The 16670-nt window shown below is 40.9% G+C and overlaps 1 protein-coding gene across 1 annotated transcript in view; it reads left to right on the forward strand.

Moving 5' to 3' along the window:
* ELP3 (elongator acetyltransferase complex subunit 3) overlaps positions 1–16430 on the forward strand; it is a 93948-nt gene extending 77518 nt beyond the window's left edge. The window contains exon 15 of the mRNA XM_081092872.1: positions 14155–16430. Within this exon, the coding sequence (XP_080948998.1) occupies positions 14155–14234 (80 nt within the window). The 3' untranslated portion in view covers positions 14235–16430. The remainder of the gene's footprint in view (positions 1–14154) is intronic.
* The last annotated feature ends 240 nt before the right edge of the window (positions 16431–16670 follow it).

The following is a 16670-nucleotide window of genomic DNA, read 5'->3' on the forward strand; positions in this document are numbered from 1 at the left end:
ACTTTTATTTTTTGTTCATATTTACTCTATTATTATTTTAGCATGCTACTACAAAATGCATAGAGGAACCTTTAGGCTGCTGCGTAGCAAATTGGATCCTTTACCTCTCCTGCGATAGTTTCCTATCTTCCCAGGTAATGGGGAGTAATGTGCTCATGTGCTGTGATAATGATTTGCAATACCAGCTACTTTGAAGAGCTGAGATTATATGTGACCTTGTAAGATTTTTTTTTAACAGCAGAAGAAAACATTTTTTCTTTCAGAGATCTAGAGTCATTGAGTTAATTGGTTCTTTTTTAAATGTCCAGAATAGAAACCTGTGCTCAACTCTCATATCAGTGTGCATTGTTGAAGAGTGAAATACTGCCATCATAGTAAGATCAATGAGATGTAATAGTCTCATTTCAGTATCTAATGAATACATTTGCCTTGAATTAATGCTGCTAGGCATATTCAAGCACTCAAATAGTTGATTAATTGAAATCAAAAGTAATTAAAATAGCTTTTTTCATTTGTTTTTATTTCACTGATTTTTTTATTAAATAATCATGAATCGTCATATCAATCTTTCATCTAATAAAAAAAAATCAGATTTAGTGTCAAAAGCTAGAATTAGCATGTTTTCTTTCTCTTTTCAAGTTTGGCTTTAGGAATGTATGTGGGTTCAATATTAATTCAGTACAACACATAAGTAGGGATGAAGGACGGCCTCCTCCTGTCCTAACAAAGGTAGTGTCAAAGAACCAGGAACGTATATGCACCCCTATGTTCATAGCAGTGCTATTTACAATAGCCAAGATTTGGAAGCAGCTCCAGTGCCCGTCTGTAGATGAATGGATACAAAAGATGTGATACATTTACCCAATGGCGTACTACTCTGCTGTGTGAAAAAGAAGGAAATCTTACCTTTTGTGACAGCATAGATTGACCTGGAGAGCATTATGCTAAGCAAAATAAGCCAGCAGAGAAAGTCAAATACCATATGACTTACTTATATGTGGACTCTAACGAATAAAATAAACAAAATAGAAACAGACCCATAATACAGAAAATAGACTGGCAATTGTTAGAGGGGAGAGAGCTGGGTAAAAAAGGTGAAGGGATCAAGCAAAACACACACACACACACACACACACACAAAAAAAAACATAAAACAAAACTCAGACACATACAACAGTATAGTGATTACCAGAGGGGAAGGGGGGCACAGGGAGGCAGCAGTGGGTAACGGGAGGATAAATGGTGATGGGAGGAGTCTTGACTTGGTGAACACACAATACAATATACAGATGCTGTATTATAGAATTGTACACCTGAAACCTACATATTTTATTAACCAATGTCACCCCAATAAATTCAGTAACAATTTTTAAAAATTAAAAAAATTTAAAGAACAGGAATGTACCTCCAGATTACTAAATCATTTTCCTGCTTCAGATAAGAAAATGTCTAAATTATATGGCCAGAATTTTTCTTTCCTTGAAGAATTCCAAGAGATAAGACTTTAATATCCAGGCTTCCAGTACTGACTCGTTAAATACTTGATTAATTTTCCTTTATTTGTCCTCTATTAAAACACATTAGTAATTTTATATATTTTTTTGTGGAGTTGGAATCACTAAACCCAGTTTTGTTTGAATTTCCATATGCATGAATTATTTCCCCATTTATAGGAGCAATCACATAGATGAAGTTACATAAATCTTCTCTTTTTCATTTTTTAAAAGTTGACAGTAAAGTTCATCAAATGTTAAACAAGGTCGAGAATATAACCAGCACCCAAGAAGTACTCTCCTGTTGACTCTTCTCAATCATGGTGCCTTCTCCCCGCTCCGCCCAGGAGCCTAACGTTTTTGTTATTACTGTCCATGATTTTATTTATATTTCACTACCTAATTATGATTTCCTTACCTATATAGTTTTGTTGGGATCATTTATAGCATATTTTTTTTGTTCTACTTTTGTGCAGTCTTGTGAGATTGAGCCACATTGTTTGTAGCTGTGCTCATTTTTACTGATATGTAGGATTCTATTATGCAGATATCTCATAATTGATCTGTTGTACTCTTGCTGGGTATTTGGGTAGTTTCCAGTGAATATTCTTGTATATGTATCTTGGGATCCATAAACATTTCTATGGAATATATACGTAGAGGAGTGGCATGGCTGGATTGTAGGGAGTATGTATGTTCAACTATAACAGTCTGCAGAGTAGTTTTCTAAACTGCTATCCGTTTTCACATCATCTAATTTACTATCAGTGGGTATAAGGGCAATTTGAAAGTATGTTTTCTTTATGCCTAAACAATTTATTTTAGTAATAATCTGCTGGTAGCAAATTATTCCAGTATTGACTGTATGAAATGCCCTTAATTTGCTACATTCGTAAAGGAAGTTTTCACTGTGTATTGAATTCTGAGTTTGTATTCATTTCCTTTCAGCACTTTTTCTGTAAGCTTAAATACTCCTGACTTGTCTACTCTTCTCTAGGATCTGGTTCCCATCATTATTCCATCTTTATTCCCCCCCCCCCCCAAAAAAAAAAAAAACAACCCTATTTGCATTTATCTTCATTTAAGTTTTTTATTGCCTACCTATATTATCAGACCCTTGTATGTGCCTTATTCTTCTATTCCTTACTGAATCGTTAGTGAAGTGGAAATGGTCATTATGTTTGTTTCATTTAGTGATCTAGAAACAACGGAGAAAAACTGGACATGTAGAGGAGGTAAAGTGATCAAGACAAGTCAGATGGCCTTTCTGTTCTGTGAAAGAAGGGATGTGCTGTTACTAGAGCAGACTTGATGTTTAAGGACCATGTTGGGGGCACGGAGCAGCCATTTCCATAACACAGGTGCCAGAGCGCATTAGAAATACTCTGAACCAAGGTGTCAGGCAGGCTGGGTCTGAGACACAGTTCTACTTGCCGGCTGTGTGAACTTGAGTTATGACTCTTCCTGAAACTTCAGTGCCTGGCACGTGTATACTCAGAAAGTGTCCTCCTCGTCTAGCTTTATGCATTAGTATAAACAACTATACAGTTGTTGCTCCATTTGTTTGTTTGTAAACGAAGTTGTCAGAATCTCAAGCACGTTTGGTTTTAGGCTCATTTCCTGCTCCTGACTGATTTTTCTCTTTTAAAAGCCTCTCCGCTGGTGTTGGATCTGACCCCTTAGAAAGAGGGCTTGTAGTGATGTGGAGAAGCAGAGTTGCTTTGCAGCCAGTTTGGGTACCACATTGACTAGTTTACTCCTTTTGCCTGCTCCTCCCTTTGTTTTCTAATCCAGAGTAGAACTTAAATGAACAGCTAGGTTTGTTTCATTTTCATCTTTGATTAATCTTCTTAAGAGGCAGCTGGCATGTACATTTTCTGTGATTGCCTTTCTTCCTCAATATTTAGATCAGTGGTTCTCAGCCTTCCTAATGCCGCGACCCTTTAATACAGTTCCTCATGTTGTGGTGACCCCAACCATAAAATTATTTTCGTTGCTACTTCATAACTGTAATTTTGCTACTGTTATGAAACATAATTTAAATATCTGATATGCAGGATGTATTTTCATTGTTACAAATTGAACATAATTAAAGCATAGTGATTAATCACAAAAACAATATGTAATTATATATGTGTTTTTCGATGGTCTTAGGCGACCCCTGTGAAAGGGTCGTTCGACCCCCAAAGGGGTCGCGACCCACAGGTTGAGAACCGCTGATTTAGCTGGGGCTTGAGGCTTGAAAGGCATTTGGTACAGAAAAAGGATTAGAGAAATGCTGTAGCCCCTGGTCTCAGGTTCAGGGGGAGGCCAGCAGCTCCTGGCAGCCAGCCTTGGGAAATGGAAAGGAGGCTTTCTCCCCTAGTTCACACTCTCTACTCCTGTCATCCCACAGCGTGGACAACAGCCTGTAATTTAACACTGCCCAGGGGCTGCATTCTGTCTAAGGTACCTGCTGCTGAAGTATCACCTGTTCTTTTAATAACTTAATTCTTAATATCTAAAGTTTATACATACACAGAAAAGTTTGTGCTTTTCTCCCAAAAAGAGATGTATGCCCTGGGCAGAGGTGGAGACCAGGAAGGGAAAAACAGGCTGGTCACTAAAGCCCAATCTCAGAGATCACTCTGAGCACATGTCGAGGTATTCTTTCCGCCTTACTCATTTTATCATCATCCCAGCTGGTAAAATGGTGAAGATAAAAACATTCATCCTGTCTCCAAGAAAAGAAAAAGGCCCCCGCAATACAGGCAAGTTCTGGTTGTGGGTTAGGCAGCTTGGAGGATCGAACAAGGCAAGCACTGGACTGCCTCCCTCCTCCTGTCCTCGGTGCTCTAGCAACTGTTGCCTCTGCTGGTGGAGCCCGAGGACTGCTGCACAGGTTTAACTCCTGCCCACTCCCCGCCCAGGGGCCAGCAGAGCCACACACAGGCCACCAAGCGGAGAACGTGGTTGCTTGTACGCCCGCTGCGTCTCTCCTCAAGGGCAGGAGCAGCGTTACACGGAGGCCTGTGAGACAGCCTGCCCACGTCAGGCCAGGAGGCTGGCTGACGTCAGCTGGGAAACATAACTGCTTTTTCTTGGCTGGCTAACAAAAGGAAAGTTACTGTGACCAGGGCTGTCCAGGAGCCCGAAAAGCATGGAGAGGAGACAGAATGTGGTCTCCATCCAGCCCAGGTGATGGTGTGTTCCTTTCTCAGGGGGCTAACAACACTAATATTTTTGCCAGCCTGTTCTGTAGATTGTAGAAATTGGGGGGAGTGGGGGCGGGGAGAGATCTTTTTTTTTTCAAGCACGAGGCACAAAGAAAGACAAATGGGGAATTTTTAAGTAAAAAGTGGTTGCAGTCCAGACTGGCTAGAGGTCAGACATCTTTCCCCAAAATGTTTAAAGCTTCCCAAAGGGTCCAGAAATAGACTTTCCATCACAGTGCTACGGCATGTTATTGAAAAGATAAGAACAAGGATAAGAGCTCAAAAATAAGCCTTTCCTTCAAAAAGCCCTGGTGCCTCTCAAGTTTGTGCTAGTACTGGGCCCACCGCCTGTGAAAGGTGAAAGCACAGGTGGGAGTAGAGACCCGGGGCACCTGGATGCTCGGTTGGAATCATTCCTTAGTTATGCCCCAATAAAGATATTCTTTTAACCGGCAAGCCTGGGAAATCAGGGCTCTCTCGATCACTGCACTCTGGTTATCTAGCAGCTGTCTAGTCCCATGTAAGACATGGGAACTGCTTCTCTCTCACCGCTGCTGCTGTTTGTGGTAGACAGATGTAGCTTGTGCCATGTTTGGGGAAGTACTGTTGACCCTTGAACAACGCTGGTGTTAGGGGCACTGACCGCCCACCTGCACAGTCGAAAATCGGTGTATAACCAAGTCAGCCCTCCATCCCCAACTGCCCATCCAAACTACAATTGCCCCTTGAACAACACTTGTTTGAACTGTGCAGGCCACACCTAATTATTGAAGGGACAATGGTAAAGTATTTTCTTTTTAATTTAAATTATTTATTGTTTAAAGTATTACATGTGTCTCCTTTCTCCCCCATTGACCTCTCCCTGGCCACACCCACTCTCCAGCACATGCCCTCAACCCCCTACTGTCTGTGTCCATTGGTTATGCTCATACGCATGCATACAAGTCCTTTGGTTGATCTCTTAACCACTCCCCTGCCTTCCCTCTGAGGTTTAACAGTCTGATGCTTCTCTGTCTCTGGATCTCTTTTTGTTCAATATATGTTGTTCATTATATTCCACAAATGAGTGAGATCATGTGGTATTTATCTATCTCCAACTGGCTTATTTCACTTAACATAATGTTCTCCAGGTTCATCCTTGCTGTTGCAAATGGTAAGAGTTCTTTTTTAATAGCAGCATAGTATTCCATTGTGTAGATGTACCATAGTTTTCTAATCCACTCATCTGCTAATGGGCATTTAGGCTGTTTCCAAATCTTAGCTATTGTAAATTGTCCTGCTATGAACATAAGGGTGCATATATCCTTTCTGATTTCTTGGGATATATTCCTAGAAGTGGGATTACTGGGTCAAATGGAAGTTCCATTTTTAATTTTTTGAGAAAATTCCATACTGTTTCCCACAGTGGCTGCACCAGTCTGCATTCCCACCAGCAGTGAAGGAGTGTTCCTTTTTTTCCACATCCTCTCCAGCATTTGTCATTTGTTGATTTGTTGATGATAGCCATTCTGACAGGTGTGAGATGGTACCTCATTGTCATTTTGATTTGCATCTCTCGGATGATTAGTGACATTGAGCCTTTTTTCATATCTCTTGGCCTTCCTTCTGTCTTCTTTCGAAAAGTATCTATTTAGGTACGTTGCCCATTTTTTGATTGGATTGTTTATCTTCTTTTTGTTAAGTTGTTAGGAGTTCCTATAAATTTTGGAGATTAAACCCTTATTGGCTGTAACATTGGCAAATATGTTCTCCCGTGAAGTGGGTTCTCTTGTTTTGTTGATGGTTCCTTTTGCTGTGTAGAAGCTTTTTATTTTGATGTAGTCCCATTTGTTTACTTTCTCCTTACTTTCCATTGTCTGAGAAGCTGTACTGGTAAACATATTGCTACCTATGGATTCTTCTAAGATTTTTATGGTTTCCCGTCCTATATTTAAGTCTTTTATCCATTTTGAATTTATTTTTGTGTATGGTGTAAGTTAGTGATCTAGTTTTATTTTTTTTGGATGTATCTGTCCAATTTTCCCAACACCATTTATTGAAGAGGCTGTCTTGACTCCATTGTATGCTCTTGCCTCCTTTGTCAAATATTAATTGGGCATAGTGGTTTGGGTCGATTTCTGGGTTCTCTATTTTATTCCATTGGTCTATATGTCTGTTCTTGTGCCAGTACCAAGCAGTTTTGAGAACAGTGGCTTTGTAATATAGCTTGATACCTGGTATTGTGATCCCTCCAACTTTGTTCTTCTTTCTCAGGATTGCTGTCGGTATTCGGGGTCTTTTTTTATTCCATGTATATTTTTGGAGAGTTTGTTCTAGGTCTGTGAAATATGCTGTTGGTATTTTAATGGGGATTGCATTGAATCTATAGATTGCTTTGGGTAGTATGGACATTCTGATGATGTTGATTCTACCAATCCATGAACACAGTATATTCTTCTGCTCTGGTATGTCTTCCTCTATCTCTTTTTTCAACGTCCTGTAGTTTTCCAAGTACACGTCTTTTACTTCCTTAGTTAAGTTTATTCCTACCTATCTTAATTTTTTTGTTTCAATGGTAAATGGGATTTTTTTAGTTTCTCTTTCTGTTAGGTTATTATTGGTATATAAAAAAGCCATAGATTTTTGGATGTTAAATGACTTTGGCAATGTAGCAGGATACAAAATTATTAAATCTAGTTTTTTGATGGAGTCTTTAAGGTTTTGAAATTTTTTTAAAAGTACAGTTGACATACAATATATTAGTTTTAAGTGTATAATAGTAATTAGACATTTATATAATTTACATAGTTATTACCCCAGTAAGTCTAGTAGCCATCTGACAATATACAGAGTTACTAAAATATTATTGACTTGACATTCCTGTGACTATTTTTATAACTGGCAATTTTTATTTTTTAATTCCTTCATCTTTTTCACTCAAACCCCCTCCCATCTGGCAATCATCAGTTTGTTCTCTATGAGCTTATTTCTATTTTGGGGTTTTTATTTGAGATTTCACATAAAAATGAAATCAGATGGTATTTGCCATGTTGTCACTAATGGGAAGGTTTTATTCTTTTTAATAGCCGAGTAATAGCCCACTGTACATATGTACCACATCTTCTTTATCCATCCTCTGTTAATGGGCACTTAGGTTGCTTCCATAGCTTGGCTATTGTAAATAATGCTGCAATGAACATAGGGGAGCATATCTTTTCAAATAAGTGTTTTGGATTTCTTTAGATAAATACCCAGAAGTGGAATTTCTAGGTCATATGGTAGTTCTATTTTTAATTTTGGGGGGCATCTCCATACTGTTTCCATAGTGGCTACACCATTTTATAGTTCTAACAGTGCACAAGGATTCCCTTTTCTCCATATCCTCTCCAACACTTGTTGATTTATTGATGATAGCTATTCTGACAGGTGTCAGGTGATATACCTTATTGTGGTTTTAATTTGCATTTCCCTGATGATTAGTGATTTTGAACATCTTTTAATATGTCTTTTGGCCATTTGTATGTCCTCTTGGGAGAAATATCGATTTTTAGTTTCTCTGCTCATTTTTTAGTCAGATTGAATTCCTTAAATATTTGAATTTTAACTCTATCATATGTATCATTGGTGACTATCTTCTCCCATTCAGTGGGTTGTCTTTTTTGTTGATGGTTTTCTTTGCTGTGCAAAAGGCTCTATAGTTCAATATCAAACATTTGTTTTTTCTTTTTGTTTCCCTTGCCCAAGGAGATATATAGCTAAAAATATGTATGTTACTAGGAGCGATTTCAGATTGTTTACTGCCTATTTTCTTCTATGATTCCGGGTCTTAGATTTAAGTATTGAGTCCATTTTGAGTTTATTCTTGCATGTAGTAAAAGAAAGTGGTCCAGTTTCATGCTTTTGCATGTGTCTCTCCAGTTTTCCTAACACTATTTAAGAGATTATTTTTACCCCCTTGCATACTGGTATATTCTTGCCTCCTTTTCATAGATTAAGTGAGCATATCGGTTTGGGTTGATTTCTAGGCTCTCTATTCTGTTCCATTGATCTCTGTGTTTGTTTTTATGCCAGTACCTTGCTGTTTCGCTTACTATAGCCTGTGGTATAGTTTGATGTCAGGTAGCAGGATACATCCAACTTTGTTCTTCTTTCTCAAGATTATTTTGGCTATTCGGGGTCTTTTGTGGTTCCATATAAATTTTAGGGCTATTCTAGTTCTGTGAAAAAAATCCATTAGTATCTTACAGGGTTTGCATTGAATCTGTAGATTGCTTTGGGTAGTATGGACATTTTAATGGTGTTAATTCATAATCCTTTTGCTGGTGGAGGACTTTGCCTCAGTGTTGATGAAAACAGTCTCTGTGAAGTTCATTTAGAGTGAAGCACAGTAAAGCAAAGCACAATAAAACGTGGTATGCCTGGACAGTAAATCTGCAAGCATTTATTGCATGTGGATTACATGCTAGACACTGTACTGTGCTAAGTCCTAATGATGGACATCATTGACTTCAAAGAACTTAATTCTAGGACAGTATGGAGGTGCCCCCCAAAATGAAATAAAGCACAGCAATAAGAACTTAATTCTAGGAGGGGAGGTAGACAGTATGGAGATGCCTCCAGAGTGAAATAAAGCATGAATACCAAAACGATAGACCAGCTAGCATCAAGACGGGGTTATGAATCCCAGCTTCTTTTTGGATAGGGAAAGGTCATTTGTGTCAGGAACTAAAGCTGAAGGGCAAACCAGACTGGGCATGAAAGGCTGTATATCAGGCCAAGAAATTTGAGCTTTATCTTGGGACTCGCCCTTAGCAATTTTAAATAAGAGAGTAGCATAGTCTGATCTACCCCCTCTGAATTGATTTTTTTAATCCTCACCCAACGATATTTTCCATTGATCCTTAAAGAGAACAGAAGGGTAGAGAGAGATACATAGATTGGTTGCTTCCCACATGAGTCCCAACCGGAGCCAGGGATCAAACCTGTATCCCAGGTACATGCCCTTGACTTGGAATCAAATCAAACCTATGACCCTTTGGTGCGCTGGCTGCCGTTCTAACCACTGTGCAACCCCAGCCAGGGCTGAATTCTGATTTTAAATGGTGACGTGACCTCATGTGTTTATCAGTTGCTGCCCTTAAGCTGACATGCCAGTTGTAATATTTTCAGTAAGAGAAAACTCAAAATGGCATAAAGTCACCGTGGAGGAACCTTGAAGATATAGTGAGATAAACCAGTCACAAAAGGACAAATACGTATGATCCCACTTACAAGAGGCTCCTACAGTAACCAAATTCATAGGGACAGAAAGTAGAATGGTGGTTGCCAGAGACGGCCGGGGAAGAAGGATTGGGGTATGGAGTGTGTTTTACAAGATGAAGAGTTCTGGAGATGGCGGTGGTGAGGGTTGCACAGCAATGTAAATGTACTTAATACCACTATACTGTACACTTGAAATTGGTTAAAATGGTAAATGTTATCTATTTTACCACGGTACAAACAATTGTCCCCCCAAAGTGGCTTAAACTAAATGGAAAACATTATTTCATAACAACTTCATCGTTAGAGTAGCTTCAGGGTTGGGCGAATTCATGGTTTCAGCGGTAGCAATAAGAGACCCAGGTTGTCTTCATCTGTCTGCTCTGCCATCCTCCACACATCAGCTTCATCCTCAGGCAGGTCCCCTTGCAAGACATCTGCCCCGGCAGAAATTACTTTCCAACACGACAGCCATGAAGAGAGACCGTCTTTCTCCATCTCTCTTTTTAAGACCAAGAAAGGCGTCCAGAGTCCCGTATTGCTCAGCATCTGCATTTGAATATCTAACAGCCATTCCTTCAGCAGCATGGCCAGCACCGAGCTCCTCCCACCTCCCTCCTCCCTCCTCCACTGTCTTTCCAGTCTCATGGTGGCAAGTTCTCTTTTCTCCAAACCCTCCCGTCACTCAGGCCAAAAACCCTCTCCTTATGTCAGACCCTATGTACGTCAACAGATTATTTTCTTTTGACCCTGCCTTAAAAATGTTTCCAGACTCCGCCTACTTTTCACCACCATGACTTTGCTCTGAGCCACTTCCGTATCTTCCTGGATTATCGCAGTAGTTTAACCGGTCTCACTGTTTCTGCCCTTGATCACTTATTCATTGAAAAAAAATATTGGAGCCCTAACCAGTTTGGCTCAGTGGATAGAGCATTGGCCTGCGGACTGAAAGTTCCTAGGTTCGATTCCGGTCAAGGGCATGTACCTTAGTTGTGGGCACATCCCCAGTAGAGGGTGTGCAGGAGGCAGCTGATCGATGTTTCTAACTCTCTATCCCTCTCCCTTCCTCTCTGTAAAAAAATCAATAAAATATATTTTTTTAAAAAAGAAAAAATATTGGAGTTTTTAAATATGTGCCAGGTATTGCTCCTGGTCCTAGCAGTTCTGCAGTGACTAGAACAGATCAAACTCCCTGACCTCTTGGAGCTTTCTTTCATTCTGTTCTCAAAACAGCAGTCAGACTGATCTCTTTCAAATACAGTATAAGTCAGTCATGTCTCTCCTTTGATCAAAATCCTTAGTTTCACCTGCCCATGCTAATACTATCTACCTGTAACTGAAGATGAGGAAAAGTCGGGTTTTAACATTGACGTTCCTGTTCTCTATTAAATGCTGCTATGCCACAGAGCCTAGTTCAGTTTGAATGTGGGTTTTCAAGTGGGAGAAGGGAAAGGGAAGAATCGTTTCTAGCAGGTAGGACTCTAGAAGTGGAAAGCACTGCATTGAATGACTCCAGAGGCATCTCTGTGATAGAGTGGTCATTCTGCCTCTCTTCCTGCTCCTCCTGCCTTCTTTCACAGAATTCTTTGGGCAAAATAGAGCTTTTAAAACATATTGAAACCTCTATTAAATGGATGTTTTTTAAATTGAGATATAACATACATGCAATAAAATACATTTTAAGTGTACTGCTTAATTAGTTTGTGCATGTGTATGTTCCCATGTAACTACTAATTCAGATCAAGATACATTTTGAGAACTCTGTCCATATTATCTTCCAAATTTAACCAATATTCTAATTTCTGTCACCATAAAATTAGTTTTGCCTTTATCTGATGGAATCTTTTTTTTTTTTAATGCTCACCCAAGGTTATTTTTTCCATTGATTTTTAGAGAGAGTGGAAGGCAGGGAGGAGGGGGAGACAGGGAGATGGGTAAGGATTTAACCTGGGAATCAAACCCTTAGGCCAACCCTCTATTCACTGAGCCAAACTGGCCAGGGCAATGGAATCTTTTATATCTAGTTTCTTTCATGCAAAACAAGGTATGATATTCACCCATGTTGTTGCAGATAGCTGTACATTTTTCATTGCTGCACAGTATTCCATTTTTTTTAAAATACCACGATTTATCTATTCTATTGATAGATTTTGGGGATATTATGAATACATGTCATTTGTTGGATGTAAGAATTCTTCTTTTCACTTGACAGTATAAATGCTGGGTCATAGGATATGCTGATGGAGAGAGGATCTGATAAAGTGTCCGTACCCCTCTGTGGGGTTTTGAGAAGTCTTCCTGTATTCAGTGGTCTGAGCTGTACTGCCTGACACATTAGACTTCATGTCTTCTCCTCGCTCTAGCCCAGGCCACAATGTTGAACTGAAGTAATGATTAGAATGCAAAGACAAGGTGATATTGTACAAGGTTATGAGTAACAGCAATCCTTGGATTAAAAGGGTAATTCTCTAGTGACCTGTTATCACAAGATATGGTTCTGTTAGCCCCATTGCATCAGTTCCATTTAGTACCTGAAAATTTTTGAAGGAGGTAGGAAATCCTATTCCTAAATAGCAAACGTTTAGGCCAAAGAATTAGGCCAGACTTGAGAGAACTAAGTTAACTTGATTTCATGCACAGTACTGATCACTAGCGATACAAAGTGATGAACAAGATACATGGAGCTTGCCCTGCGTAAGAGGCAGGAGCCATCACGGTCCATTGTGGAGGGCAAAGCACTGTAAGGAAAACTCTGGTTTTCATTTACGTCACACAAAGTGCTCTGAATACGACCACACTACCGACCCGTGACATATAGGTTTCCACACATCAGGCAGTTCTGCAACACCAGCTGGGTGTCCTACAATTTAGCTCAAGTCCGACACTATCTCCCTGGAGATAATGACAGATCTCACAGCTGAAGGGCTCAGTCACACAAGACTGCTCCCACTCCAGATTCCAGTCACGAGTCTAGGTTGTTACCTGTGCTTCTAACCAACGGGCTATAAATTGTAGGTTCCCACAACTCCCTCCTGAGGTTCAGTTAATTTGCCAGAGGGAACAACATGAGGAAAGAGGCAGACACTCACAGGAACTTAGAAAAATTAAAAATTCACTCCAGCCTGGAGCATAGTGTTTAAGGAGAGAGTAGTTGCAGAAGATGGAAATATAATCAGATACTAGATCATGAAAAGCTTTAAAACAATAACAATAACAGCCAATGTTTCTGAGGAATTGGCCTTTTCCAGGCTCTAGACTAATCACATTTCATGGACTACCTCATAAATACTCAGCATCCTTAACACATAGGAACATCGTTACAGACGTTAAAATGACAGGTCCGGGCCTTCTCTAGCGGCTCAAAAGCCCATTCTCTTAACCACCCTCTAAGAGACCATTACATAAGCCATGCTTTATCTTCCTATGGGCTCAGCTTCTTTTTTTTTTTTTTTTAAATATATTTTATTGATTTTTTACAGAGAGGAAGGGAGAGAGATAGAGAGTTAGAAACATCGATGAGAGAGAAACATCGATCAGCTGCCTCCTGCACATCTCCTACTGGGGATGTGCCCGCAACCCAGGTACATGCCCTTGACCGGAATCGAACCTGGGACCTTTCAGTCCGCAGGCCGACGCTCTATCCGCTGAGCCAAACCGGTTTCTTCAAGGGCTCAGCTTCTTGATGGTGGTGTACTTTGGATCAACCTAAATTAGCTAATGTTCCTGCAATGTTTGCAAACATAAAACTGGTATAAACTCCTGGTGCTTATACTGATCGTGTATCAAATCAGTCAATAAAAACAAAACTATAAATTAATGCAACTTAATTTCATTAGTCTTAATGTGACTGATGATATTTTGCTGAAGTTGTCACTCGCGAGGAGTGAGTAGGCTCTGGGGGTAAAGCGCAGTGTACCTTTGCTCCTGGCGCTCTGTGGAAACCCCGTCTTCCCGCACCTCTGGTCTCTCAGCTTCCTAGAAAGCATACTGCTGTTGGGCTTCATTGGAGTGAAGACATCTCACATACACAGCCTCTGAAAGACAGCACCTTGAATTCAAAATAATAGAAATGGTCCAAACTTATTAAAGTAAGATTCAATCTGAAACGCAGTGTGGTCTGTGAGTGGGAGAGGGGTGAGTGGCTAGGAGGGAGTGTTTGGTGGCTTTTGAGGGTTGCTATGGTTTTGCATAGTAGAGATTCTTACTTTTATAGTTTTGCTTCTTCACAGGGGTTGGCACCAGGAATTATTACAGAAAGATTGGCTACCGGTTGCAAGGCCCGTACATGGTGAAGACGCTAAAGTATTAGCCCCAATAGTCCACCTGATGCAGTGTTTCTGGCAGGAAGTGGAGGTGTCTTGAATATTCAACAGAGAGGCTGAGCAAAGCAAATGGACCTACCCTGTCCCCTTGGCAAGAAGCTTCACCCTCATCCTGCAGCTGCGGAGACTGGAAACTGCTCTCAGGGCACGACCGGGCATCTGGTGACCAAGCATGGAGCTTCTGGCGCTCAGCGCTCCTGTGCCCCGACCTATGTGTTGTCAAGAAGTCACTCCAGTTTTCAAGGCTAAGTCATGTATCCAGTTTCTAAATTCTGCATGTGGCCAGCAAGTGACTTACTCAGACTGACAACAGCAAATTAGTCAACTCATTTGGGTTCCATACTTCATAAAATAAAACTAGGTGGTGGGTAGAAGCAAAGTTAGGAGAAACTTATTTATATGGTATAGGGACAAAAAGGCAGGTTGAACACGTGAAAACTGACCGATTTTGACCTCTGGACTTGAACTCAGAAGCATTCCAGCACACGAAAATGAGCTTTCCTTTTATTGCAAGTCATTCTGGTTTCTGTGATGTTTGTAGTAACTGTGATGGAGAGAGGAGTTGACATATGTTTATGTTTCAAGCTTGAAACCAGCCCTTTTCATTCTACAGTGGGCCCTTACGAACGTCCTTAATTTCACAGTTTTTTGTCTCTACTTCCTACTCTCTTTATAACTGCAGAACAGTATGGGCAGCACCTACACCCAGAGAAACGATTGGCTTCTCCTTCTGTCTCTCCTGAGCAGGCGGAGTCAGGCATGCGTGTCTTAGGTGGCGTGGCCCTAAGTAAAGATGCCCTCCCACAGGAGCTGTTCCCTGCATTTTAATTCTTTAAGATGAATTTCGGTTTGCTTTAAATGGATAAAGATAAGAATTCAGCTCATATGAAAGCAAAACTAAAAACGGTACTGCAGAACGGGCCCAAATCTAAAGATAGGAAAAAGATCGGCTTCTCCCAGCTCCACCTTGAACTGTCTCGTAAGTTCCAGGTTATCTAAGGAGACTCCATCTGGAGAGGGTCAGTCCATGAGGGCATGGTTGAAGCCTGTGCCCCTCGGCTTCTGTGGCGTTTCACAAGGATCATTAAATGGGATTGACTCTTCTCAGAGGTACAAAAAATAAAACCGACAGACAGAGAAGAATCACGTAAGGGGTTTTCCTCTCCCTGTAAACGCGGTGGCATTTGCCAGAATATACAGGGTTGTTTCCAGCCTTTGACACTGTTCCCTCCCCCTGGGTGCCGTCTGCCGTTTCATCCAACTGCCGCGAGGCCAATGCACTGCCTTCCCGTGGGCTCGGTGGAGCCAGAGGCTTTCCATGAGCGTAGTTTAGGGCACTTAGCTGCTTCTCAATTATGTGTGTGTTTCCTTTAAAAATAAAACTGTTACGCTAACAAAGCATATACTGTGATGGCTGTTAGCACACATGACGAGCTAGAAGGGAGAGCGTGCTGGCCCAGGCTTGCCTCCACCGAAGTCTCTGCACCTCCAATTTCTCATCTGTCCTACTTAACTCCATGTGTCAAACTGTGTAAGGTGCAAACAAGTCCTTTGTAAAGTTGTAAAAGGACTTTCACATGTAAGGTTCATTGTAAAATGACGGTTTAGAGCAAGTTTTTAAGACATAATTGCCTGTTTCTAATGGATAAGTCATTGTTTCATCTGGATTTTCATCTCAGGGCTCAGGAGTACCTACCTAGCTCATCCCCAGCCGTCCTAGGAGTGAGTCTCCTAGCCTTGAGCAAAGATGCGGAGCTTTTCAAGCTTCCTGGGCGTGCAGTCCCTGCAGCGTTCTGTCACTAGAACCAGCTTCTCTGCTGACTGCCAAGGACCTCTCCTGGCATTCATGGCGCTTGGCACTCCGGTGGCCTGGCCGGCCTGGCCCTCCCAGATATGGCTGCTCCTCAGTAGAGCAGCTGCCTCATAAGAAAGATCCATTAAGCAGGACCCTGCGGCCTTTGTATGAAACCTTGAGAGCTGCACCTTGGGTTCCTGATCTGTATTGAACAACTGAGCAACCACCTCAAACCAAATAGCTCTGCTTAGTTCAGCTTCTTGTGATATCACCTGGAGAGTTAAAAAAAATAAAATTAAGAACAGACTGAAATCTATTTGAATAGAAAATGAGATTAAAAAAAAAAAAGATCCATATCACACAGTGAAAGAATAAGGCTCAGTTTCTCAAATGTGGGAAAGAATGAACTCCCTTTAAAGGAAAAAATTTCCACAGGCTCAAAAGAATCCTGAGATGGCCCTGGCCGGTTTGGCTCAGAGGACAGAGTGTTGGCCTGCAGACTGAAGGGTTGTGGGTTCCATTGCAGTCAAGGTCACGTACCTCAGGTGCAGGCTTGATCCCCAACCTCAGTCTGGGTGCGTGCAGGAGGCAACATACCGATGTCTCTTTCACAGCGATGTTTCCCTCT

Source organism: Myotis nattereri (genome assembly GCF_964212035.1).
Source record: "Myotis nattereri genome assembly, chromosome: 5".
In the NCBI taxonomy this organism is placed as follows: domain Eukaryota; kingdom Metazoa; phylum Chordata; class Mammalia; order Chiroptera; family Vespertilionidae; genus Myotis; species Myotis nattereri.